The sequence below is a fragment of the Dromiciops gliroides genome, chromosome 6, assembly GCF_019393635.1.
Source record: "Dromiciops gliroides isolate mDroGli1 chromosome 6, mDroGli1.pri, whole genome shotgun sequence".
NCBI classification, from domain to species: Eukaryota; Metazoa; Chordata; class Mammalia; order Microbiotheria; family Microbiotheriidae; genus Dromiciops; species Dromiciops gliroides.
This window is the reverse complement of record NC_057866.1, coordinates 53,033,005-53,059,024: the sequence shown is the minus strand read 5'-3', so window position 1 is coordinate 53,059,024 and position 26,020 is coordinate 53,033,005. Positions and strand designations below refer to the sequence as shown.

The following is a 26,020-nucleotide window of genomic DNA, read 5'->3' as shown; positions in this document are numbered from 1 at the left end:
ATACAAACCTGCCTGGCCTGATTAATCTTGCTCACCCTTTAACTCCACTCCCTGACATATCTTCCTTTGATTTTTTTTCCCCCCTCATCACAGGTAGGTGGGTTGCTTTGGAAACAAGATGATTGGCCTAGCCCTCAACAGTCCCTGGATGCTTGGCATATCCAGCCTGATTCAACACATACTTAAATATAGTTTAATATAGTTTGGGGACATGCGCTTGAAAAGAATTATGATAATAACAATAGCTCACCTTTCTGTAATACTTTGCATGTTGCCTTGTTGGAGTGTTGCACCACTTGGGCTAGGAAAGAAAATAGTGTAATAGTGGCTGTGACGCTGCTGGTGATGGTGATGGTGTTGTTACAGTGGCAAATGATCTTTCCTTAAACCTTTGTACTTCTTATGATTCTCCATTGGTCTGTTCTGCATCATAGTTGTTAGACTGTTGCACATTTCTGTAGCTTGCTAGATTGTAAGCTTCAGAAGGGCAGGGAATAATAATATCTTAATTATTGTCATATCATTCCCCACCCGCCCACCCAGGTGATACACCACACATGCTGTTAGTGAGTAGTGAATGAATGAATGAACCCTCGTTTTACAAATTGAGGAAACTAAGGTGAGGAGGGTTTTATCGCCTGGCCAAGCATATACTGTTAAAGAGGCAGTCAGGATTCAAACCCAGATCTTATTTCAGAGTCCTTTCTCATTCTGTTATATTATTGTCAAACAGTACAAAATCTCTGCTGGGATGAGACATAGAGTCTAAGCCTCAGTTTCCTCATCAATAAAAGGAGGGAAAATGATGCCCATAGAACCCATTCCATAGGTTTGTTGTGAGCATCAAATGAGATAATGTAAATAAAAACATTTTGGGGGTTGGGGTCTGAAATTTCACCTGGCACAGGGTACTTCCTCACTAATATAGATCAGCACCTGTTCTTGATCATTTTAAAAGTGGCCTGGGCTTCTCAGGGTTGGACTGGTTAGGAGTCCACAGAAAACATCAGCCTTGCTCTCCATTTACTCTGCTTTTTACATTAAGACCCTTTGAAAACTTTCAGGTTCTATGTAAATTACAGTTTTTTTGTGTTTTTTGGGTTGGTGGTGGTGGTGGTGGTGGTCAGGACTTGTGATTTCATTCAGGTGGGGAACTCCCTGGTATAGAAATTCCCTTCACCATGCTGATCTGCAACTCACCTGTAACTTATAGTCTTAGGGAATTCTGTGTGTGTGTGTGTGTGTGTGTGTGTGTGTGTGTGTGTGTGTGTGTGTGTGTGTGTCTTGAACTCCAAGGAGGACTCTGTTCACTTTTGTTGTCTTTGTCTGAGGCAGTTGAACAAATGGGACCAGACAAAGAATGCCTCATGGTTAAGAGAAAGAAGACTTGGCAAAGGAGTGGTCAGCCTGGAAGGATGAGCAGGATCATAGGGTTATAGACTGAGAGCTATAAGGGACCTCTGAGGCCACAGAGTATATTCCCTTTACTTTATAGATGAGGGAACTGGATCCCAGAGATGGGAAGTGACTTGCCCAGATTGACTTGGAGTCTGGAAGACCTGAGGTGCTTAAGTACTTCCCTAGGAGCTAACTCCTCCTCAGGTACCTCAGGAGCTGGCCTGAGGAGGAATTAGAATCTAGGTTTTCCACACTGTAAGTCATCCAGCATGAGTTGATTTGGATGGGCAGAGCGGAGGGGGAGGGCATAGGGTGGGTTGGGGAATATTGGATGAGCAGAGTTGGTGTGTGCTTCAGGAATGTTGAGAAAAAAGCTTAAATGGGGCTGAGAGAAAATTTGGGGGAGCAATGGGCATAAGGTTGGGAAGGCGAGGGCAGGTTGTACAAGGTGTTGAATATTAAGTCAAAGAGTTTGTAGAAGCAGAAGGAAATAGAATCGTTGTTGGCTCTTCAGCAGGAGAGAGACATGATAGAAGTGGTGTTTGGGGAAAATGGGCGGGATAGAATGGAACAGGGGGAGAGGATATGAAAGAAAAGGCCCAGTTTGGTTGGGAATAGAGGGAAGACTTTGCCACGCTATACAACCATAGATTTTGCTCTTTACAGGGCCTTTAAAGCCAGCTAGCCCAATCCCTTCAATTTTACAGTTGAGAAAATTGAGCCCTAGAGAGGGGGGAGGCGACTTGCTGAAGGCCACACAGGCAGGAAGAAACTGACTTAGATTCCAGCCCAGATCCTCTGGCCTCAGATTTAGCACACTTTCCAACCTACCATACCACCTCGCTTCCTAGTTTGGCTTTGTTCCCTGGCAGGAAATCACTTGACCCCCTCAGGCATCCTTGGGGTGGCTATGGTGAACCAGAACTCTCTGACCTCTTCTTCCCCCCCCCCCAACAGTTCTTCCTTCTCTTGTACTTGAAAATACCAGCCTTCCCACCTAGGACTCAGGCAACCCATAACTCCCTTTCTTCTTTTCTGCTTTTGTCTTCTTCCTTCATCCCCTAGCCATTCTTAGAATCTGATTGGTCACGGGAAACTGCTGAACAGACAAATATCCTTCTGTATTTGAGTTTTATGAAACCAATTGAGAACCCAAATGGACATATTTAAAAAATTCTTGCATGTGAGGTGTGAAGTAGCCCAATCTGTCAACCAACAAGCACCTACTATGTGCCAGCTACCTGTGCTAGGCATTGGGGATGCAAAGACAAAAAAAATAACTGAATAATCTCTGCTATTGAGCTATTATTTTCTCAGGAAAGACACCACCAGCATAGACCGAATAAATACTGAGTAGATGCAAGATATTTATTACAGAGCCCTTGGGTTTCCATGGAGGGGCTCTCTGTCTCCTGTTAGCACATCCTTCTCCATGTGAGGAGCCCCACTCAGTGCGTCATGGGCCAGGGATATTGACGGAGCAGCATGACTCCCACTGACGAGGCGACCAGCTCATTCCTCTAAAATAGCTGTAATTTAGCTCTGTTCAAAGAAAAAGCACATGTTTGGGAAATCAGAATGAATACATTGACTTTTTTTGCTTTGAAAGTATTTAAATGACTTGCCTAAGAAATGTTTGAGGTTAGAGTAGGACAGATAGCAGGGACGGTGGCCAAAACCCAAGGAAGTTATTTTGGTAATTTGAATGAACACTCATTACATTTTCCCCCATCAGCCTGTGCACTTGCTCCAAATAGCTCCTGGTTTGGGTTGAGGCAGCACAGATAGCATTTGCATTTCTCCAGGGGCATATGCACCATTCTCAGTGCCAATCCAAAGCTCCTGAAAACAGATCGGGGCTTGTGGGCATCTCCTGTGGACCGACCCTGTGAGAGAAGGGCTTCCCCCTATCATTGATGAAGAGAGACTTTAGAATTGGGGGTGTCTGATGGTGGGGAGGATGGTGTTGACATTCTGCACGAACACCGGGGTAAGTGAGCTGCGTTGCCTCTCCATAGGCATCCCTCCACTCCTGTCAACAATGAGGAATGTCCATTGTGTCTTATGGTCCGTTTTATCTCAGTTACTGAGTATGGTCTTCTGAGGCATATTGAATGATGCTTTAAATCTGTGCCTGTGTGCCAGGTTTGGGAATCAGTGGTAATGTGGAAGGAGAAATGAACTTTTGGTGTTGGGAGATTTGGTCTTGGTCTTAACTCTGCTTTCATCAGCCCCCTGATTTCTCTACATTTCAGTCTTCGTTTTGTAAATGACACGACTGGACTGGACGAGTGTTTCTAAAGGCTGAATGAAGTTTGCACATGAGCTGGATGGGTTCTACATTTAATAACCAGGTTATTGCTCATTTTAAAGAAGGAGATACCCCCAATCCCAGTGTCCTAATTGATGGATTTTAGTGATGCTAATTACTATGAATTTCTGTTTTTAAAAAATATGTGTTTTATATTTCCTTGCTTTTTAAAAAAAGTTACCAGATGCCGTCAACAATAGTTGTAACTGGGATCTGAATAGGAATGAAAACTTATCTTAAGATTTGCTAACCAAATAGCATCGCAAACTGAGTACTTAGAACTGGGCTTTTTCATAAATTGCTTGTTTGAGCACTACAGCTTTCTTCCTCTCTCTGCTCCCCCCACCCCCTACATCCCCTACTGCATTGTGTTAATGCATGAAGCTGATCTGGGTTCTTTCTCCCTCCCTCCCTCCAGGTGTGACAGTTCTTCAAGTATTCCATGGTGCTCTCCTCTGTGATCTTTGCTGTGCAGCTCCCGTTTAATCCTTTCTGCTGACTGTCATCGGAACATGGGGGAGAATGAAGATGAGAAGCAGAGCCAGGCCGGCCAGATTTTTGAGAACTTTGTCCAAGCAGCCACCTGTAAAGGCACCCTGCAGGCCTTCAACATCCTCATTCGGCACCTGCAGCTCGACCCCTCGGACCACAGGAACTTCTATTCCAAGCTAAAGTCTAAGGTGACAACCTGGAAAGCCAAGGCCCTTTGGAACAAACTAGACAAGCGAGGAACCCACAAAGAGTACAAGCGGGGGAAGTCCTGCATGAACACTCGGGTAAGTGCATGAGCCTTCTGGGCTTGGGAGCCCCACTCCCAAATGACAATGCATTTGAGTCTCATGGGCCAGCCCCCACCTTTGCCACAATGATACACGTAATGGTTTTGTGTGAATCTTCTACAACTGAAGTATATGTATGATTGAGACTGCTTAAGATGTGTTAGGTCAAGCACGAGTCAATGAACAAGGATTTATTAAGCACCTGCTTGTGCCAGTCACTGTTAGACATGAGGACGCAAGGACAAAAAAAGGTGACAGCCCCTTCCCTGGAAGGGCTGGATTCTGTTAATTCTGTCTGTAATTAACTGAATCTGGGCCACAGGAAAATTCATTTTGGGGTAAGGGGAGATGCTGTGATGCAGAAGAGAACCTCATTATAGATCCAGACAGATCTGGAGGAGTTGGTGTCTCCCTCAGAGAGACCTGGTCCTTGCCTCTGAGTAGTTGGGGTGTCAAGGTGGGCTCCAGGAGAGGCACAGTGTTGACAGGCACAGGTGGCTGTGCTATTTGTGCCCCGAGCAGCCTCTACAGTATCTGTTATTAAACCCCAATAGAAAGAGATCCTTATAGCTGCATACTGCCTTAGAAAACCTCAGATTAACATTATCTATGTTATATTACAGTTTATTGGTTTCCTTAAACATTTCTGTCCTATTACATTTTTGTTGGTTTCCTTAAGCATTTCCCAATTACTTTTTTTTTTTTTTGGTGAGGCAATTGGGGTTAAGTGACTTGCCCAGGGTCACCCAGCTAGTAACTGTTAAGTGTCTGAGGTCGGATTTGAACTCAGGTTGGTCCACCTGACTCCAAGGCTGGTGTTTTATCCACTGCACCACCTAGCTGCCCCCCCAATTACATTTTGATCTGGTTCTGACTGCACTGGGAGGTTTTGCAGACCTCAGCTTTGACACATCTGCTACAGAGGAACTGAAATGTGTGGGCACAGGGAGGGAATGCCCCCTTTGGATGCCAGAGGTCCTGGAGAAGAGCCCTCCTCATGACTTCTCCCACCCCTCTGGCTCTGAGATTTGTTGATTGATTAAATCAACATGTGACAAATGTCACCAATGTCACTTTTTGTTTTTTTTAGCAGAAATGGGAGCTGGTGACTGAGAAGGAAGGGCTCTTGGTGATGATGGTGCCCAGCTCTCTCAAAAAAGGGAACTGTTCCCCAGAAGGAGAAGGGATTATTCATACAGAGAGTAGTAGAAGCACCAGAGGCCAGATCTCCACAGTCCTGGCCAGTCGAGTTTTCCTTCTCTGTACTATGTGGTCTCATGGTAGCTGCCATTTTTTCCCCCATAAAAGTATTTTATTATTTTCCAGTTACTTGTAGAGATTGTTTGCAACATTTGTTTTTGTTTGTGTTTTGTTTTTACAAGGCAATTGGGGTTAAGTGACTTGCCCCCAGGGTCACACAAAGATTTCTAGTTTCAATGTTTTCTCCCTCCTTCCCCAAGGCAGCTGCCATTTTTCCAGAAGGCCTCCCCCTCTCTCCCTCTTCCCCATCCTCTGGATCCACCTCTAATTCTTACTGCTGCAGCTGTGTGATCTTGGGCGAAGGCACAGCCTCTGTGGGCCTTGATTTCTCTACTTGTGAAAAGATATTGCGCTAGATGACCTCCACCGCCTCCTTCCCACTTTAAAAGTGTGATCTCCTGATCCTTTCTTCCAGTCTGAGAGAGAATCAGAAGAGAGGGTTACATAGATGCCTCAACTGAGGGGCTTGGGCCCCTGAGAGTGTTCTCCTTGCCTTCCGTTAAGTGCAGAAGCAATGGAGGGACCATTTGGAGGGTTCTGACTTCAGAAATGGAAGGCAAAGGGGCAGCTAGGTGGCGCAGTGGATAGAGCACCGGCCCTGGATTCAGGAGGACCTGAGTTCAATCTGGCCTCAGATACTTGATACTTACTAGCTGTGTGACCCTGGGCAAGTCACTTAACCCCAATTGCCTCACCAAAAAAAAAAAAAGTGAGCCCATGTTCTTTCCACCCTGGAGGAGGTGATGGAGTCAGAGCCCTTGGAATTCCTTTTGGTGCCAGTCCCACGGAAAGGATTTGACCTCTCCATGGTAATTGGGTCTGTTGTGTGTTTATCTGGATGACGGAGAGCTGCAGAATGCACTGTGGGCCTTCGTGTCTCCTTCTCATGTCTCACGGGAGGCAGTGATGGATGGTTTCCCTGAGAGCCTGGCACAGACTGTGCCGGTCACCCCTCAGCTACTTTGATCAGCTTCCTGTGCTCACCCCCAGGGCTCAGCAATGCCCATGGATGCCACAGGCTAACTGATCCAGGGCACACAAGGGGGAAAAGGAAAAGCGGGTGGAGAGAAGCATGCGATCCCTCTTTCCGTATTTTCCTCCACAATACTGACACATTCAACCACTCTTCATTCCCCATTCTCTCTTTTCTCATATCGATCCTCCATTCCTTGGGCTTCTCAATTTCTGTTTCTTGCCTGCATTCAGAGGAGACCTAGATTAGAATCCTAGCACTGACATTTCCTAGGTGTCTGGTTGTGGATTTATCGTCACTTTACCTCTGAGTGTCAGTTTTGTCATCTGTTGTTAAATGGGAGCGATGATAATGCTGGGTGGTTGGGAGGAAAATGCTTCCCGTTCAGCACCTCCCTTGGAGACCTCTCTTGGGTGGCACCTCTTCTACAAAGCCTCCTGGTGTCTCCCGCCTAATTTTTTTTTTAAGTGAGGCAATTGGGGTTAAGTGACTTGCCCAGGGTCACACAGCTAGTAAGTGTTAAGTGTCTGAGGCCAGATTTGAAGTCAGGTCCTCCTGACTCCAGGGCTGGTGCTCTATCCACTGTACCACCTAGCTGCCCCCTCCCGCCTCATCTTGCAAAGACCTTTCCTTAACCCATCTTACTCTTCTTTCTCCTTGCATCACACTTAGGCAAGTACACATCTTGTTCCCCTCTTAGATTTCAAGTTCCTGAGAGCAGGTGCTGTCTCTGTATCTCTCCCTGCACTTATTGTAGTGCTTTGCCCAGAGATCAGTACTCAGTGGGGGCTCCCTCTTCCAAAGCACATTGCAACCCCTCCATAGCTCACACCTTTGAAAACAACCCTGAAAGACAATATAACTCTGCTTAGCTCGCTGAGTAGTCCCACCCTCAGAAGAGGGATGAGAAAGTATGTCACCCACCTCTTGGCAGGAAGGGCATGAACTAGAGGTGCTGCATGGGGTGTGCCCCTTTCAGACACAGGCACTGTGTTCAATTGTTTTTCTTGACTCTGCTCATTTATTACATTCTATCAGGGTGAGGACTGAGCTAGTGGGAAGTGAAAGAGATGCAAAAAAAAAAAAAAAAGGAAGAAAGGAAAGGTTTTAAAAAAAACTTAGACATAAAGGTCTAAAAATAAAAAGGGGGGGGCAACTAGGTGGCACAGTGGATAAAGCACCAGCCCTGGATTCAGGAGGACCTAAGTTTAAATCCAGCCTCAGACACTTGATACTAGCTGTGTGACCCTGGGCAAGTCATTTAACCCCAATTGCCTCACCAAAAACAAATAAAAAGAACAAAAAAACCCCATGTACATAATAAGCTCATGGGGTCATATACAGTCTAGTTGTTGTTGTTTTTTAAATATAGAAATGTTTGCATTGATGACTCTTGTTGTTCAGTTGTGTCTGATTCTTTGTGATCCCATTTGAGGTTTTGTTGGCAAAGGCTGTGGAGTTATTTGTCATTTCCTTCTCCAGCTCATTTTACAGATGAGGAAACAGGTAAATAGGGTGAAGCTACTTGCCCAGGATCCCACAGCTAGTAAGTGTCTGAGGTTGGATTTGAACTCAGGTCTTCCTGACCCCTGGCTGGTGCTCTATGAGCCACTTAGCTACCTCTGATGACTTTTAAGTTCATAATAAAAATTAAAAAATTAAAAAATGAGCAGCATTGCTAGCTTTAATTCCCTAAAGTTCAGATAGGTTAAGTAGGTTGCCCATAGTCACACAGCTAGTAAGTGTCAGAGACCCGGCTTCAATTACAAGTCTAGCATTTCTTCTCCCCCCCCCCCCCCCAAGGCTCTAAGCTCTTGCTGTGCCGGCGAAGTAGACACTCCATAAACGTTTGTTGAAAATGAAATGTCAAAATGAAGCAAAGGGAGTAGCAGAAGAGGAAGGGAGAAGTTTAAAGGAATACGTGTTGTAGGGAGTGGTGGGGAACCACCCACAGTGCCCGCGGTTGCCCACCCCTGAGCTGTGGCCCAGCACCATAAAAAGTCCCCGCCCTGGGGAGCATCAGATGGGAGAGAGGGAGGGAGGGAGCAGAAGCATCTCCCCGCTCTGTCCCTTCCCCCTCCCCAGGAGTCTGTCTCTGTTGGAAAAGCTATAAACTTTTATTGTTCCAAACTCCCAACTGCAGCCTAAGCCTTTTGTGTTTATGCATGATTGACTTTCTTTTAGAAATTTGTTTTACATTTACTTTGAAAGTCCTGTGGGTCACTTGAGGGAACCCAGCTGCAGTCAATTCTCCAATACTGGAGCATCCTGGGAAAAGCTCTTGCTCCCTAACTTTCATTCTGTCTCCCCTAAGTGTGTGTGTGTGTGGGGGGGCGGGGCAAGGGATGTCTCCATTGTCATTTAAACTCCTTGGGGCACAAAGACAGACATACCCAAGTAGGAAGGGTGACGAAAAATGGTCAAATAAAAATCCTGAAGTGATTCAGGCTCCTCTTCTCTGACTTGCCTGCCTTGTAAAGGCTTTGATTTCCTGTATGAAATAGAGAAGTTCCTCAAACAAGGTCAGGAGAAGTGGGACTGATTCCTGGGCTGGGCCAGCCAGGTAGTGGAGACACCTGCAGTGCCTGTGGGCTGGAAGGGAAGAATGTGTTTGCCAGGGTGGGGTTGGCAGAGTTTGGGTGCAGGCCACGCTGGGTGGCTCTGCTTGGACATGAGGAGCTAGAGTCAACAGGCCTCGTGGCTCCTTTACCTGGAATAATAGCTAAGAACACTGGCTAGTGTTGAAAGCACCGTAAAGCTTGCCAAGCATTTTATAGATAATATCATTGGAGCCTCACAACAGTTCCAGAAAGCAGGTTCTGTTCTTTCCCCCATTTTGCAGATGGGAAAACCAAGGCCAAAAGAGGTTAAGTGACTCGCCTGGGATTACACAGCCAATAAGGCTTAATTTGACCTGAAGTCTTCCTGGGTCCAGATCCACAGTAAGAGCCTCTCTTCCCTGAAAGGCTTTCCACTGCCCCCCCCCCCCCCCCCAGAACTGAGTTAACCTTAGATTTCTTAATTTGTATCATACATTTAGAGTTGGAAGGATTCTAGAGATTTTCTAGTCCACGGGTTCTAGACTAGCCACACAGGCACCTCTGGCTCTGCCAACACACACACACACACACACACACTCACACACACACACTCACACACACACACTCTCTCACACACACACACACACTCTCTCACACACTCTCTCTCACACACACACTCTCACACTCTCTCACACACACACACTCTCACACACACACACTCTCACACACACACACACACACTCTCACACACTCTCTCCCTCTCTCCCCCTCCCCCTCTCTCACTCCCCCTCTCCCTTCCTCCTTCTCCTTTCCTCTTCCTCCTCCTCTTTTTCCCTTCCCCCCCTTCCCCCTCCTCCTCCCACTCTTCCTTCCCCATCACCTCATCTCGATGCCCCAGGCAGCTCTCAGACTTTAAGTTGCCCATTCAGGACTGATCTGCATTGGCTGAAGGAATGCCTTATTGGCATTTCTCTACACTCATCAAATCATGTCTCTCCCCCCCCCCCCCAAAAAAAAATCCCCAAACCAAAACCAAACAAAAAACCCCACCAAAATACAACAACCATCAAAACTGACATTTATAAAATGCTTTAAGGTCTGCAAGTCGAGCTTCACAGTGCCCTTATACAGAAAGTATTACAGGTATCATGCCTCTTTTATGGATTAGGAAACTGGGGCTCCAGAGAGATTCAGTGACTGGACTATGAGTACCAAACAAGTAAGTGTTGGAGTCAGGATTTGAACCCCGGTCTTTCTGTCTTCCAGTGTGGCACCTAATCCACTGCCCCCTTGTTGCTTTTGTCTCTTCTGCACCTAAGTTATTGACTAATTAGGACAGATTTGTGTAGGAGTTGTTTTCCCAAGCCTTCCTCCCCCACCCCTCCCACCATCTGGACACAGAGACCATGGGATTCCAGGGTGGGAAGGGATGTCAGATGTTATCTAGTCTCTCCCTCCAACCTAGATCATACATACGTTACACGTAGAGCTGGAAGGGACATTAGGGACCTCCCCATTTGACAGTTAACAAACCTTGCTTAAGCCCTTATTGGATGCCAGACCCCTGATAGTAAGGGCAGCTCTAGGCATTGGGGGCACGTTGATCAGATTTGTTACATGGTTATTATCATTGTAACTGTTATTCCCTGAGGTTCTACCCGCTTCACTCTGGATCAGTTCATCTTAGGTTTCCCTGCAATGGTCCCTGTCATCCAGTCTCTGGTTCAATTGAATTCAGCAGCTCCTCTAGGGAAGGTGCTGTGCAGGACACTGGGCATTCCAAGACAAAAACAGCATCGCCCTTGCCTCCAAGGGATCTTACACTCTATTGGTGAGAAAAAAATATGTGCATGGAATATGAACTACAAAATAGACACAAAGCAGCTCTCTTCTTACGGCAGTCTCCTTCCTCCCCCTCTGACTCTCAAAGTCATGTAGCCCAGGGGTTCTAAACTGAGAGGGCCTGTGAACTTGGGCATATCTATACATACATACATGCATACAGCATACACACATGCACACATACATGCCACTTCATTTCAATGGAATTGGCTTCCTTTGAAATCCTATATACTTTATTTTATGTGCCTGAAAACACGATTCATTTTTATACATGTATTTAGGAAAAAATAAAATTCTAAATATTAAACAAAACAAAACAAAAAAACGTGATTCAGGAAGGGGTCCCTAGCTTTCACCAGATTCCCAGAAGGGTCTCTAGGCTTCACCAGAGCCCCAGAGGAGGGTCTGTAATACAAAAGAAAACTCCAAGAATCCCCATTTTAGACTAGTATTATCACTTAGCTCAGTGGATAGACCCTGCTGAGCTCAGAGGGACTGATAACATTTTTTTCCCTTGTCCATTTTATTTTTATTTCTTTAAATCATAAAAATAGATGTAAAGATAGTTTTCAACCTTTTTGGGGGGGGGCGGGGTAATGAGGGTTAAGTGACTTGCCCAGGGTCACAGAGCTATTAAGTGGCAAGTGTCTGAGTCTGGATTTGAACTCAGGTCCTCCTGAATCCAGGACTGGTGCTTTACCCACTGCACCACCTAGCTGCCCCCCCAAATGATTTTTTTACCCAAGGTCACTCAGTAGTCAGAATTGGTTCTCTGATTCCAAATCTAGTAAGTCCTCGTCTCCTGCACCAGACTTTAGCATTGACTACAATCTTTTAGGGTTAATGTTCTCTTTTAATAAAAGCTCCTTCATTTGGTAAGAAGGAAGCTAGGGATCTCTTTAATAGATGTGAATTCTTCTCAGATGCTGAGCATGGATCTGCACAAGCAAAAGGGCCTTTTTACATTCTCAACCTAAATTTTGCTTCCATGGCCAGTGTGACTTACCAAGCTACTTAGTGCAGCATCCTGGCCTAAGAAACAGCAGTTGGTGATTTGGGGTGGGAATGATGGCTTTTCCTGTGACTTTGAGTGAATTCAGATGGTCTGGAAAGGGGATCAAGTGCTCATTTCAAGCAAGAAACCAGTAAGGTCCCTTTCCTACCAAAAGCAACAAGTACAACATATAGAATACAAAAGTCTTTTAATTTTAATATTTGGTATTTTTTGGGGTGGGACCATTGTGTTTGTTGCATAGAAAACCCTGCTCCCATCCTTATCTCAAAAGGCTTCTTTCTCATGACCTATATCAGAATATATAAGATACCAGTATCCATCTGGGTGTTGTTATTCTTTTTTTTTCTGGGGCCTTCTTTCTAAAGACAGTGGAGTGCTTTGCCATTTCCTTCTTCAGCGCTTTTTACAGATGAGGAAATTGACACAAGCAGGGTGAAGTGATTTGCTCAGGGTCATGAAGCTTATTAGCATCTGAGGTCAAATTTGAACTCAGGTCTTCTTGACTCCAGGCCGGGTGCTCTATCGACTGCGCCACCTAGTGGCCCTTCATTTGGGTGGCACACTTGTAAATGTCCAGCTTGGGACGACAGGATCAGAATAACTTTATTACTGGAAGTAACCTCAGAGGTCATGTAGTCCAACCTTTCCTTTCCCCCACCCCCATTTTACAGATGAAGAAATGAAGGGTGAGTGAGGTGCAGTGACTTGCTCATAAATGTCAGAAGTGACATTTGAACTTAGGTCTTTCTACCTCCACGTCCAGCACTCTCTCCACTTGCTCCTCATGCTGCCTCCCTGAAGGTACTTACTTATATGGGAGCTGGATGATCACTTGCCTGGTGGTTAGAGGTGAGATTCTTTTCCAGGCAAGTATTGGACGAGGTGGCCTCTGAAGGTGCCCTTACCTCTGAGCTTCTCCAGTTCTTTGATGAGCAGTGGCTGGGGGTGCATGGGGCAAGAGGTGTCAGTGGAAAGGAAGAAGTCCCTTTGGGCTGGGAACAGAAGGCAGAACGTAGCTATCTGACATTCCACACCTCTGAATCATGGTCTACCAGGGAAGCTTGTCTCTGCTGAGCTGGTGATAAGAGAATTTCTCACAAAGGGGGCAGACACCGACTTGGCTCCTGCTCACGGTTACAAATGGTGATGATAAAGGCTGACATGTTAAGCTAATTTAATAGAAAGCATGGGCTAAAGGGGCAATGGGCTCGAACATTCTTCTGTTAATTGCCGTGTTTTGAAAGCATTAGTACCTGTCTGCTTGCCCTGCATTTGCTCATACACACCTTTCTGTGGACATAAGTTCTGTGTGTAAGGAGGGACATTAGGAGGTAGCCGGAGGAAGTCCAACGCCAGACAAGAAAGGGCTGGGAAGAAATATTTGGCTCAATTGTGGCTTTGTCGTCATAGGAACCAGAAAATGAACTACAGTGCATTTGTTCATTCATTTCAAAAAACTTTATTATGTTCAATGCCTTCACATTGTGTTTGGTTCTGGAGTGGATCAAAAACTAAATAAGACAATTGTTGTGACCAGGAGAGACTTAGAGTCTATTCACCTGGATTAAGCACCTGGAACATAGCAGACACTTAATAAATGCTTGTTGATTGATCAAAAAAAGGATTTAAAAAAAATGTGCCCTTCCTTAATTTATGTTGTTAAAGCAGGATTATACAATTATAGACAGCCTCGGGTTTGCTGGGAGTCTCTCAGTATTGTCCTTCTGGGCTTCAGCTGTGCTGGAATGGGCATGAATCACTTAGAAGGTGGGCAGCAAGACCCAGAACCCCATGGATTGTTTGTAGGCTTGGATCTTGAATTGTGACATGAGACACCCTCTCATACCCTATATGTATATGGATGTGTATGTATATGTGTATGTGTTTATTCACACACATATGTAGGCTATACATAGAGAGCTCTATCAACAGGCAGAATACATAACTTTTTAAGAGCATTAGATTTGGGGGCAGCTAGGTGATGCAATGGATAAAGCACCTGCCCTGGATTCCAGAGGACCTGAGTTCAAATCCAGCCTCTGACGCTTGACACTTACTAGCTGTGTGACTGTGGGCAAGTCACTTAACTCCAATTGCCTCACCAAGAAAAAAAAAAAGTATTCGATTTGGAGTATGATAATCCAAGCTTTAATCTTGGCTCTGGCAGGGTGGAGTTAGTGGCTTAAAGTGCTGGATTTAGAATCAGAGAACCTGGGTTCAAATGTTACCTAGTCACTAGCTCCAGGATCCTTCCTGAGCAAGTCACTTAACCTTTCTCTGCCTCAGTTACCACATCTGTAAAATGAGGAGGTTGGACTCAGTAGCCTCTCAGGCCCTTTCCTGGCTATTATGATCATATGTGACCTTGACCAAGTCACTTCCATTCTTTATGCCTTAGTGTTCTTTTCTATAAAATGGAATTTTATTGGTACTCTACTCAGGTGTGAGGAGCCGTGGTTCTTCCTGAATAGAAGGTAAGCTCCTTGAGCACAGGGACTGTTGCATTTTTGTCTTTGTATCCCTAATGTCTGGAACATACCAGGTACTTAATAGATGCTTGCTGATTGGTCTCCCAAGATCGGTAGTGAGATTGCAGAAGTCACTACTTAGCCATTACTAGTACTTACAGACCAACCATACAGATTCACATCCAGAATATAGTATTGCTCCTCTCTGAGCTTCCTGTGTAGGGGGTGGGTATTGATACCACTGCTTTGTTTGTCTCTCTTCCTGCTGGCCACTGCTAGAGGCAGGCTGGGTGTCCTCAATATCTGACCACTCTGAAGACCCCTTTCTAGGCTGAAAAGTGGAGAACAGCCCTGGGAGTATTAGCAATGATGGCGGGGCTGGTTGAGGCTGGGTTGGTTGGTTGTTTTTCAGCTGCACAAGTTTCCAAGACCCTCTTGGAATCTCAGACTTAAGAATCTCAGAATCCCAGAATCAACCCTCATGTGAGGTAGAAATTCCCCACACAGCAAGCAGCCTTGATCAGTGGTCATCCAGGCTGGGCTGGCACCGCCCCCCCCCCCCCAATCAAAGGTGCATTCCATTTCTGAAGAGCTCTCATTGCTATAAAGTCCTTCCTGATAGGAAGCTGAACTCAGTCTCCCAGGAACTTGCCTTTATGTTCTTGGTTCTTCTCCTTGGGCCAAGAAGAGCAAAAGCAGTTAGTTGTTCTTCCACATCACAACTCTTCATATATTTGAAGAGAGCTCTCATGTCCTCTTCCCAGAAGGAAGCTCAGACAAGTAGGACAGTTTATATATATATAAATGTAAGTTCCTTGAGGACAGGGACTGTTTGTACCCTTAGCTCACAGCACTGAACCTGACACAGGATAGGCATTTAATCAATTTGTGGATTATCTAGAGCCCTCTTCTAAGTCCTGGGCGTCATGTTTAAAAGTGTGGGGGCAAGCTGGAACTGGGCCAAAGAAGGTGAGACTGGTTAACATTTTAATTTCATAGATGACAATTTGTGGCAGGAGAAAGCAGCAGCATGAACTGAGTCTGGAAGGAGCCAGTTGTTCTCCACATCCAGAAAACCTCATAATTGAAGAGGAAAGGGTCAAGAGGTCTGGGTTCTAGCGGCTCCTCAACATGCTATGTGATGATGGCCAATGCCCTGCACCTCCCTGGCCTTCAGTTGCCAAGCTTTCAAATGCACAGACACAATATTTATACTACCTACCTTATAGAATGGTCATGAAGAACGGGGTATTAAATGTGAAATGCTACACAAATGTAAGGTGGTGGTGGTTTTGTCAGATGACAATAGTCCTGAGATTTCTTTTAAAATTTTATTTGTATTTTTTTATGTCACCTTGATTTCTGAATATCTCTCCCCCACTTCCCATCTTTTCATCGAAAAGGAAAAAAGAAAGGAAGTGGTTCAATAAAACCAGCAAATGACATCAACTCTGTGTCACAATAAATGCCATATTCCACACCCTTAGTCCCCTGCCTCTGCAGAGTGGAAGGAAGTGCAGTTCTGATATCCATCACAGGACCCGTCCTTAATGATGTCCAATCCAAACAACCTGGCTGTGTTGAGGCCCGAGCTGATATCTCGGTGGCTTATCCTGGACCTGCTAATTCCCCCAAGAGCCAGAACCCCCTTAAGCCCTCCCCTGATGAAGCCCTGCCATTGTCTGCTTTGGCTTTGGATAGCAAATCTTAGGTAATGTGTTTGCATTGGGGGAGGCTGGTTATCCTCTTCCCTTGGGTTTTTTTCCATAAGAATGCTTTTGACATTAAGCCTTTATCTACTTCCTAAGAAGAATTGACCCAAAGTTTAGTTTAGGGGAGTAGGCTGAAGTAGACCTGGGAAATCCATTAATTATTGTTCTCTCCTTCATTTCCAATGGGTTAATCTGAAAGGAGATTCTCTTATCTACTGGTTCTTGGACAGGAGCAACAAGTCTATGTGGGTTTGTTTTCTGTGTGTGTGTGTGTGTGTGTGTGTGTGTGTGTGTGTGTGTGTGTGTGTGTGTGTGCGCGCGCGCACGCGCGCGCAACAGTGCTCGAGCTGTGCGCCTGGTCCTGTGCACTGCCCTTGTATATTTTCACCCAACACCCCTGGGCATCTGGGCTTGGCAACACAGACTCAGAACCATAGTCTAAAGTAGGTTTGCAAAACGGGTGTTGACTGTGAGATGAGCATTCAGTCCTAATCAGCCTACATTTATTAGGTGCTTATTATATGCCAGACCCTGTGATAAGCAATGAGAATACAAAGGGACCATTGTACACAGTAACAGATATTGCACAACGATCAACTGAGTGACTTAGCTCTTCTCAGCAATACAGTGATCAAAGACAATTCCAAAGGACTCATGATGAAAAATACTCCAGAGAAAGAGCTGATGGAGTTGAAATGCAGATCAAAGCACCCTCTTTTTCACTTTTATTTATTTATTTATTTATTTATTTATTTATTTATTTATTTATTTATTTATTTATTTATTTATTTATTTGTTCGTCTGTCTATCCATTCATTCATTCATTCATTCCTTTGTTTTTAGTCTGTGTTTTCTTTTACAACATGGCTAACATGGAAATATGTTTTGTATGATTGCTCCTGTGTAACCTATATCAAATTGCTCGTCTTCTCAGAGAGGAGGGAAGAAGGAGGGAGGGAGAGATTTTGGAATTCAAAATTTTAAAAAATGAATGTTAAAAATTGTTTTTACATATAACTGGGAAAAATAAAATATTATTTTAAAATATTTATAGATTTAGAGCTAGGAAAAAAACACCTTGGAAATCACTTAGTTCAACCCCTTCATTTTACAGATGAAAGAAACAGAGGCTTAGTAAAGCACCCTGGCTTATTTAAGGTCACAAAGATAGCATCTTTGAACTCAGATTCTCCCACCCACTTCAAATCATGGGATCCTCCTGAGTACTCCCCCCCCCCAGTACCTATAGCCACAGTATTCACTGTCTTCTGAAAAGGGTCTTGTTCCAAAACACCCGAGGCCACAGCCTCTGTGTGTGCCCCATAAACTACGCCCTGTGCCATCTCATCTCCTACCTCCATGGTTTTTGCACGGGCTGCTTGCTTACCCTTTGCCCTTTTTTGTGTCCTTAGCTTCTTTCTAGACTCAGCTCAGGTGTTCCCTTCTACATGAAAACCTTCCTTGATCTCCATGGTAGTTAGTGCTTTCTCCTTCTTCAAATTATATTGTTTTTATTGATATAACTACTGCATCTCATCCCCTATCCTCTTAAAAAAATTAAAAGGAAGCTCTTTAAGAGCTGAGTGATTCTTTATTTTTTTGTATTTCCAGTGCCTAGCACAATGCCTTGCGTGGAATAGGTGCTTAAGAAATATTTAGGGGTATAGCTAGGTGGCGCAGTGGATAAAGCACCAGCTTCGGATTCAGGAGGACCTGAGTTCAAATCCAACCTTAGACACTTGACACTTACTAGCTGTGTGACCCTGCGCAAGTCACTTAACCCTCATCGCCCTTGGGGAAAAAAAGAAATATTTAGTTAATGGAACTTAATTGAAAGGAAAAGGGTGGTTAGGTGGTGCAGTGGACAGAGCACCAGGCCTGGAGTCAGGAAGATTCATCTTTCGGGGTTCAAATCTGGCCTCAGACATTTACTAGCTGTGTGACCCTGGGCAAGTCACTTAACCCTGTTTACTTCAGTTTCTTCATCTGTAAAATAAGCTGGAGAAGGAAATGACAAATCACTCAGTATCCTTGCCCAAAAAACTCCAAATGGAGTCATAAAGAGTCAGGAATGACAGAAGACCATTCAACAACACCAACAGAAGACGAAAGATGAGTGCCAAGAGCCCCACTGGCAAGTGATGTTCAGGGAAGAGGAGTGAATCTTTTTTTTTTTTTTTTGTAATGTAATTGGGGTTAAGTGACTTGCCCAGGGTCACACAGCTATTAAGTGTCAAGTGTCTGAGGCCTGATTTGAATTCAGGTCCTCCTGAATCAAGGGCTGGTACTTTATCCACTGCACCACCTAGCAGCCCGTAGAGGAGGGAATCTTAAGTTGTGACAGCCTCTCTGGGCAAAATAAGGGGAGTTGAACTAGACCTCTAAGGTCCCATCTAGCTCTAAACCTGTGATCCCTTGTCCCTATTGTAAAAAATGACTTTGGTGGTCATGTTTCCAGAGAGAAAAGGGAAACTGATAAGATCTGTTATTGAATGCCAATCAGTTTCCCTTCCTTGCCAGCCATTTCTTGTTTCCTGTTCCTTGAATTCCCTTCTTGCCAAGTCAAAAGTCTGCTTCCCTGTACCTTCCCCTGTGGGGTGGGGGGGAAGAAGGCCAGGCTATACCTGGAGGCAGAGGAGGAATTCCTTAAAGGAAGAGGAAAGAGGGACTGGGCTGAGTGACCTTTGAGAGGTCACTGAATCCAAATCCCTCAGTCATGAACAGGATTTTGGAGCCCAGAGAGAAAATGGATTCAAATAGTTTTCTGTATTTAGTCCATGGGGAAGAAGGACAAAAAGAAAGCTACCACTCACACCGATTAATCACCAACTATGTGCTGGGCACCTTTGACCCCAAAGAGCTTCCATTCTGCTGGATGGTAAATGGAACTGGGTCAGACTGAGTTGCATCACAAGAAGCCTTTTTGACATTAAGCTTCCTGAGGAAATCAACTTGACTGTTGTGGAAAGTTTCATAAACAATGTATGATCAGCAAAGGAAGTGGGCTGGGGCTAGAGCAAGGGATAACAGATGGATAGCTTACATGCTACACTGGGACCCATGAAATATAAAGAAGACTTGGAGGAAGTCTTCCTCCGTGCCAGGTAGAACATCTGTGGAGCATTTGGGGGAGAAAATGAACAAACATTGGCACAGGATGAGAAGGCAGAGACGGGTTGACGTTTGCATCTGGGACCACAGATGCATTGAGCTATATCAAGAGATGAAATCCTGACATTGATGAGAAAGAATGGATGGTTTAAAAATCTCGACCCAGGACCAAAGATCCATGGAGATACATCAAGAGATGAACTCCCATCATTGGATTAAACTTCTAACCCCCCATCTTCAAGTATTGGTGCTGATAGAAGAATCTGACATCTCATACCATCTATCTCTCAATGGAAGAGCATTCAACACGGAACTGAGTTCGAGTTTGGACTGGTTGATGGGGCTGTGTTGGTATAGCAAGCATGTGCTTTCACCGAAGTTCCCTTTCTAAGTTTGTTTCCTTTTTACGACCTTTGGATTTTTACTAAGAGCAATTGGTCAGTGAGCTGAAGAAACTTGGACCAGTGGTGGGGCAGCCAGGAGGCATGAGTAGCACTTTGACCTTGGTTGTTTAGAATGGAGAAAGAATGAGGGAACGGAGTTGGAGTTTACTTATGGGGATGGAGAAAGTCAAAGATTGTTAACCCAGCAGAGTCTGTTTCAGATGACAGACGTGCCAAGAGACCTGAGAGTTCATGGAATCCAGATCCCTCCATTTATAGATAAGAACACTGGAGCCCAGAGCAGCAAGTTTACTACCCCAGGTCGTCCAGAGGTACAGAGCAGCTGGGCTGCTGGGATTTGATCTCCCACTGAATAAGAAGGCCTTACTTTCATGCCTGGACTAATAACTGACATTTGTATTTTGCTTTTAAGGTCTACAGAGGGCTCTTTTGTGGTACAGTCAATTATTTGATCCTCTCAACAACTCCCAACAGGGTAGAAATTTATTATCTCCCATATACAGATGGGGAAACTGAGGCTCAGAAAGGCCAAGTGACTTCCCCCTGGTCACACCACTGGTTTGTGTCTAGGACCCAGCTCTTGGGAGCTCTTCTCCCTCCTCCTGACCTGAGATTTCATCAGTGTAGGGAGCTTCAGCACCTGCCTACAATTTAAACTCCTAGAGAATTATCTACTATGGAAAAGTGAGGTGACTGCTGGACTCCTTCACCTGGCCAGTGTGTTCCAGGGGCAGGACTGGAATCCAGGGCTCCCAGCTGGCCTGTTCTCTGTCCACTCAGCCCATTACTTCTCCCCGTTTTTTCCATTACACCACACTGGCCCTCCACAGTGCTTAGCGGGCATCTGGCTTTGTTATTTCACCATGGCAACAGTAGCTGCCTCTTGTATTTTTGTACAGATAAGGGAGGAAATTCAGGGCCCTGAGTCCCGGAGAGGAACCAGCATCTGGCTGGAACATCAGAGCACCCCCTGCCCTGAGGGTGTTCCTGTGGAGTCCCTCTGGGTTGTTGGGTTTTTATTTGTTGGAGGTGGGGGAGGGGAGTGTGTGTGGGAAGGAAACACAGAGGAGGAATTGGCCCCTGCTGTGTGAGAAGGACAGCACCCACCCATGTCCCCAAGGGTGTGTGCAAGGTTGACCTGAAGTCTCCTGGAATCACCCCTCCAGAAAGCCAGCCCGAACTGTCCTCTGCTCTGGGCCCACTGGCTCCCAGACTTATCTTAGCAAACCTGTGTCCAGGCCAAATTCCAGGCCAGGCTCCACTCGCTTTCCTTTTCAAAAAGCAAGTTTTCTTGATTGCTGTCTGTTTTGACATCACCACTGTCTGATTCCTCTTTTGTCATGAAAAAAAAAAAGAGAGATCATTTAATAAAAATACCTTATGATGGCTAGAATTTACATGGAACTTCAAAGTTTGCAAAAAATGCTTAACAAATATTATTTCAGCTGATCCCTCACCATTACCTTACAGATGATAAAACTGATGCCCAGATAGATTAATGGACTTGCCTAGAATCATACAGGCAGTATCTGAAGTGAGATTTGAACCCCGATCTTGCCTGACTTCCAAATCTAGCATGCTACCTGCCCTATACAGTGACAATATCCAGCTAGCCAGATAATGTTCTGCCCTCAAAGCCTCCTACCTCTCTGCTTAGAGTAGGGGAGTATACCTCCTTTTCTGGTTTCCAGGATCATTATTTATCTGTGCTTTTCACTTACATTGCTTTAGTCACTGTGTATATGTCAGCTTTTCATGAGGCAGCATTGTGGTGCAACAGATAGAAAACTGGGCCAGGAGTCAGGAAGATGAGTTCATATCTGGCTTCAGACATTTACTAGCTGTGTGATTCTGGGAAAATAACTTAATCTCTGCCTCAGTTTCCTCAACTATAAAATGGGAATAACAGCACCTACCTCCTGGAGCTGTTATGAGCATCGAATGAGATATTTATAAGATGCTTAACATGGCCCCTGGCACATAATTTTTTTAAAAATATTTTTATTTATTTATTTATTTTGTAGGGCAATGAGGGTTAAGTGACTTGCTCAAGGTCACACAGCTAGTAAGTATCAAGTGTCTGAGGCCAGATTTGAACTCAGGTACTCCTGAATCCAGGGCCGGTGGTTTATCCACTGCGCCACCTAGCTGCCCCCATAATTTTTAATAAATGCTTCTTCCCTTCCCTTTCTCCCCTCCCCCCTGCTCCACTGGCCATTCTATGCAGACCTCATTGTGCACCCTGCTTTAGGGAGGGACACCTTGTAGTATTTATGTCCCCCGCTTTACATCTGGAGGAAGGAAGATAGCCTTTTTTGGAACTTGGCCTGATTTGGGGATCTGGGGCCAATTTGCAGAGATGAGCTTTCCTGAGGATGAACGCGGGAGGAGCAGGAGAGGAAGGAGCTGCTGGGAGGTGAGCTGTGGCCTGTGATTTTACTGGACGCTTGTGGGAGACGTCTTTGAGTTTTCCAGGATTTAGGAAGTGGGTTTTGGGTGATAACCAAGACCCTTCCCCATGCAGCTGATGAAACAGAGGGAGGGAACATCTGTGAGAGTGAAACAACTAGAGAAAATAGACTTGTACCCCCATGATAAAAGGAGCCTTAAGTTACAAACTTAAGACATGGATGTGGTCACTGTGTGACCTTAGACAAGTCCCTCCACCTCTCCTGGCCTCAGTTTGTCATCTGTAAAATGAGGGGGTTGGACTAAGGTCAGCTCAAAGATTCTAAGTCTATGATATTGTGGATCGAATAGGAGGTACTTTGAATAAATAGCTGGTGAATTGCCTCAAGACTAGAGGGAGCAAGTGATGTATCCAAGGTTACAGGGCTAGCTATTGTTGGAGGTGAAATAAGATGAGGACCTCAGGTCAAGGTTTCCATGCTGAACAGCATGGCCCCTCAACTGCCTCATACGTGTCCAGCCTGGGCCATATAGGAAGACTCTGTCTCTCCAAAAAGCACAATTAGAAATATGTATAAGTGGGGCAGCTAGGTGGCGCAGTGGATAGAGCACTGGCCCCAGAGTCAGGAGTACCTGAGTTCAAATTCGGCCTCAGACACTTAACACTTACTAGCTGTGTGACCCTGGGCAAGTCACTTAACCCCAATTGCCTCACTAAAAAAAAAAATTATATATATATATATATGTATGTATGTATGTATGTATGTATGTATGTATGTATGTATGTATGTATAAGTGGGGCAGCTAGGTGGCGCAGTGGATAGAGCACCAGCCCTGGATTCAGGAGGACCTGAGTTCAAATCTGGCCTGAGACACTTAACACTTACTAGCTGTGTGACCCTGGGCAAGTCACTTAATCCCCAATTGCCTCACTAAAATATATATGTGTGTGTGTGTGTGTGTGTGTGTGTGTGTGTGTGTGTGTGTGTAAGTGTGTTCATTCATATATTATACATGCTATAGCTATCTGTCTGTTTATCTCTCTACCTACCTACCTATCACAAATTCATGGAACCCAAGTTAAGAAACCCTGTTCTACTCCCTCATTTTACAGATGAGAAAACTGAGATGCAGAGATTAATTGGTTTATCCAGGTCACATAGCTAATAAGCATCAGAACTGGGTTTTGAACCCTCATCCTTCTGATTCCTGGCTCAGCAGTCTGACCACTAGACCATCCAGTAAGCAGTTGGTTATCCAGGCTTAGTGCCAGGGCATGAGGCTAAAGATGGAAGGGTTCTCTCCCTCCCTTTGCAGCTCGCTCTCCCGTGGTTGGATTTTAGAGTTTCTCTATGGGAGAGAAGAACAAAATGGTGTCTCTCCCACCCCCTACCCACCAACCTGGGATAGAGAAGCAGTTTCTTTTTGCTGCAAGGAGGAAGCCCTTAGCTCTTTCATTTGAATTAGCCAGAGGTGAGACAATGCTTGTTTCTGAGGGACCCTAGGCAGGGGCCAGGATTGCTTCAGCAGATTGATTCAGATGCTGGGAACTTGAGGTCTTTGTCTCCAGCTGCTCTGAGTGAAGCTTCAGAGCATCGGCACCTGCTGGTGGAGAGGATGCTGGGCATTTTCCGGGGGTGGCTCATTTCCATTGGCTTATACTTTACTCCTCCTCCTCCTCCTCTTCTTCCTCTTCCTCTCTGACAAGAGACACCAGCTTCTCTGAAGAAACTTAAAATCATTCCTTTGTTAAAGACCCACCAGAGGCTGTCCACTGAGCTCCAGACATAGCAGAGTCCATCATGGTTATGGTGCCATGGGGAGTGCACGTAAACCAAAGGTTGCTATTTTTCATATGATTCTTAAAACAAACACACATTTTTAATAACAGAAAAGCCCACTTTTCATGGCAGAGGAGGTCATTTTTTTTTTTTTGTAATTAAAATTTTTTTTTTGCAGGGCAATGAGGGTTAAGTGACTTGTCCAGGTTCACACAGCTAGTAAGTGTCAAGTGTCTGAGGCCAAATTTGAACTCAGGTCCTCCTGAATGGCCGGTTGGTGCTTTATCCACTATGCCACCTAGCGGCCCCAAGTCTCTTTGAGTATTGAGACTGGCTGGTGGCTGGCTGGGGATTAAAGGGTGTCTCTAGTTGGGTTCTGGGATTTAAGAAAGGCTCCTGCAGTCTTTGGGGTTCCTGAGCTCTAGATGTATCTAGCATGGCTCTCACAACCTGCATAATTGATATTTCACTTTAAGGTTTATGAGAAGAGCTTTGCATATTATCTCATTTGATCCTATAAGGTAGATACTAGGATTATCCACCTTTAACAGAAGGAGAAATAGGTTGAGAGAGGTTATGTGACTTGCCCAGGAGCATACACCTAGTAAGGACCTGAAGCAGGATTTAAACTCAAGTCTTCTTGACCCCATCGCTCTATCTGGTATTTTTTTTTTTTTTATATTTGGCGGGTAAATGAGGGTTAAGTGATTTGCCCAGGGTCACACAGCTAATAAGTGTCAAGTGTCTGAGGCTGTATTTGAACTCAGGTCCTCCTGAATCCAAGACCAGTGCTCTATCTACAACGCTACCTAGCTGCCCCCTCTATCTGTTAATTTAAGTTAAAATAAATTTTGGAAGGCACAGTTTATGAGTTAGGATTAGCCTTTTGGGTTTCTGAACTGCTCCAGTTTGGGGACTGAGGATATGAAACTGCAAAGGTAAGATTCCTCAACCATTCATTCAATAAGTCTCAGGGTTCAACCTGGTCTGAGACAAATCTACAGCACTAAAAGGGATCTTAGAAGCTGGTTCATCTGAGGATTGGATGAGGCCGCTGGGATGCCACTGTGCCCCTCTCTACTACTTACCTCTACCATGGGATTGGGAGCTTTGAGGGCAGTGACTGGCTTTTGCCTTTTTTTGGTCTCCCTAGTGCTGAGGACAGTCATCGTTGTTCTTCAGTCCTTTCAATCATGTCCGACTCTTGGTGACCCCATTTGGGGTTTTCTTGGCAAAGACCTTGGAGTGGTTTGCCATTTCCTTCTCCAGCTTATTTTTACTGATGAGGAAACTGAGGCAAACAGACTTAAATGACTTGCCCAGGGTCACATGGTTAGTAAGTGCCTAAGGCTAGATTTGAACTCAGGTTTTCCTGATTCTAAGCCTGGCACTCTTATCAACTGAGCCATCTAGCTACCCTGGCACATAGTATGAATGTTTATTGGCGAATGCTTAATGTTTATTGACTGACTTCCCCATGACTTCCTGGTCTTTCCAGTGGGTTGGATGAATGAAGTTGGGAAGTATGTGGCCAGAAGCCAACCATCAAATTCCTACTTCCCAACTAATCTTTAGGTTTGTTTACTTTTTAAAAATGTTATTGTTTAAATTCTGAACTTAACAAACACCAAATAAAATGAGCATTTCATTGTGGAAAAGGAGAGAGGAATGCTTAGTTCCCAGGAAAGAAAGGACTAACTCACTTCCCCTGGGACCCCAATATGGGCTGAGCCCATGTACTCCTCCAGTCTTGGGTCCAGTGATTCTTTTTCAGAAGGTATTCAAGCCTGGTGACTTTGGATGGCCTTGGGTGGTTAAGGAGGAGTCTGAAACAGGAGCCAGTCAGGATAGGTCATTTAAAGCTTACAGCCATGACTGTTTGGCCTCTATGAAGCCGGAAGACAACACCCTTGGGCTTCCATAAAGAGAAGGTGGGAGAGTTAGGCTAAAGGCTCACACTGAAGGACCGGAGGGAGTGATCATTCTCTTTGTGCCAAGCATCTTGCAAGTGCTTGGC

General features: G+C 45.0%; 1 protein-coding gene across 10 annotated transcripts in view; it reads left to right on the top strand.

Moving 5' to 3' along the window:
* MICAL2 (microtubule associated monooxygenase, calponin and LIM domain containing 2) overlaps positions 1 to 26,020 on the top strand; it is a 266,678-nt gene that overhangs the window by 48,493 nt on the left and 192,165 nt on the right. For 6 of the 10 annotated variants that reach the window (XM_043972505.1, XM_043972504.1, XM_043972503.1 and 3 more), the window contains exons 1-2: positions 3,144 to 3,388; positions 4,128 to 4,485. In XM_043972505.1, coding sequence (XP_043828440.1) covers positions 4,222 to 4,485 — 264 coding nt within the window. In that variant the 5' untranslated portion in view covers positions 3,144 to 3,388; positions 4,128 to 4,221. Of the gene's footprint in view, positions 1 to 3,133; positions 3,389 to 3,660; positions 3,753 to 4,127; positions 4,486 to 26,020 lie in introns of those variants that run through there. The other 4 variants (XM_043972506.1, XM_043972496.1, XM_043972498.1 and 1 more) reach the window with 4 other exon arrangements.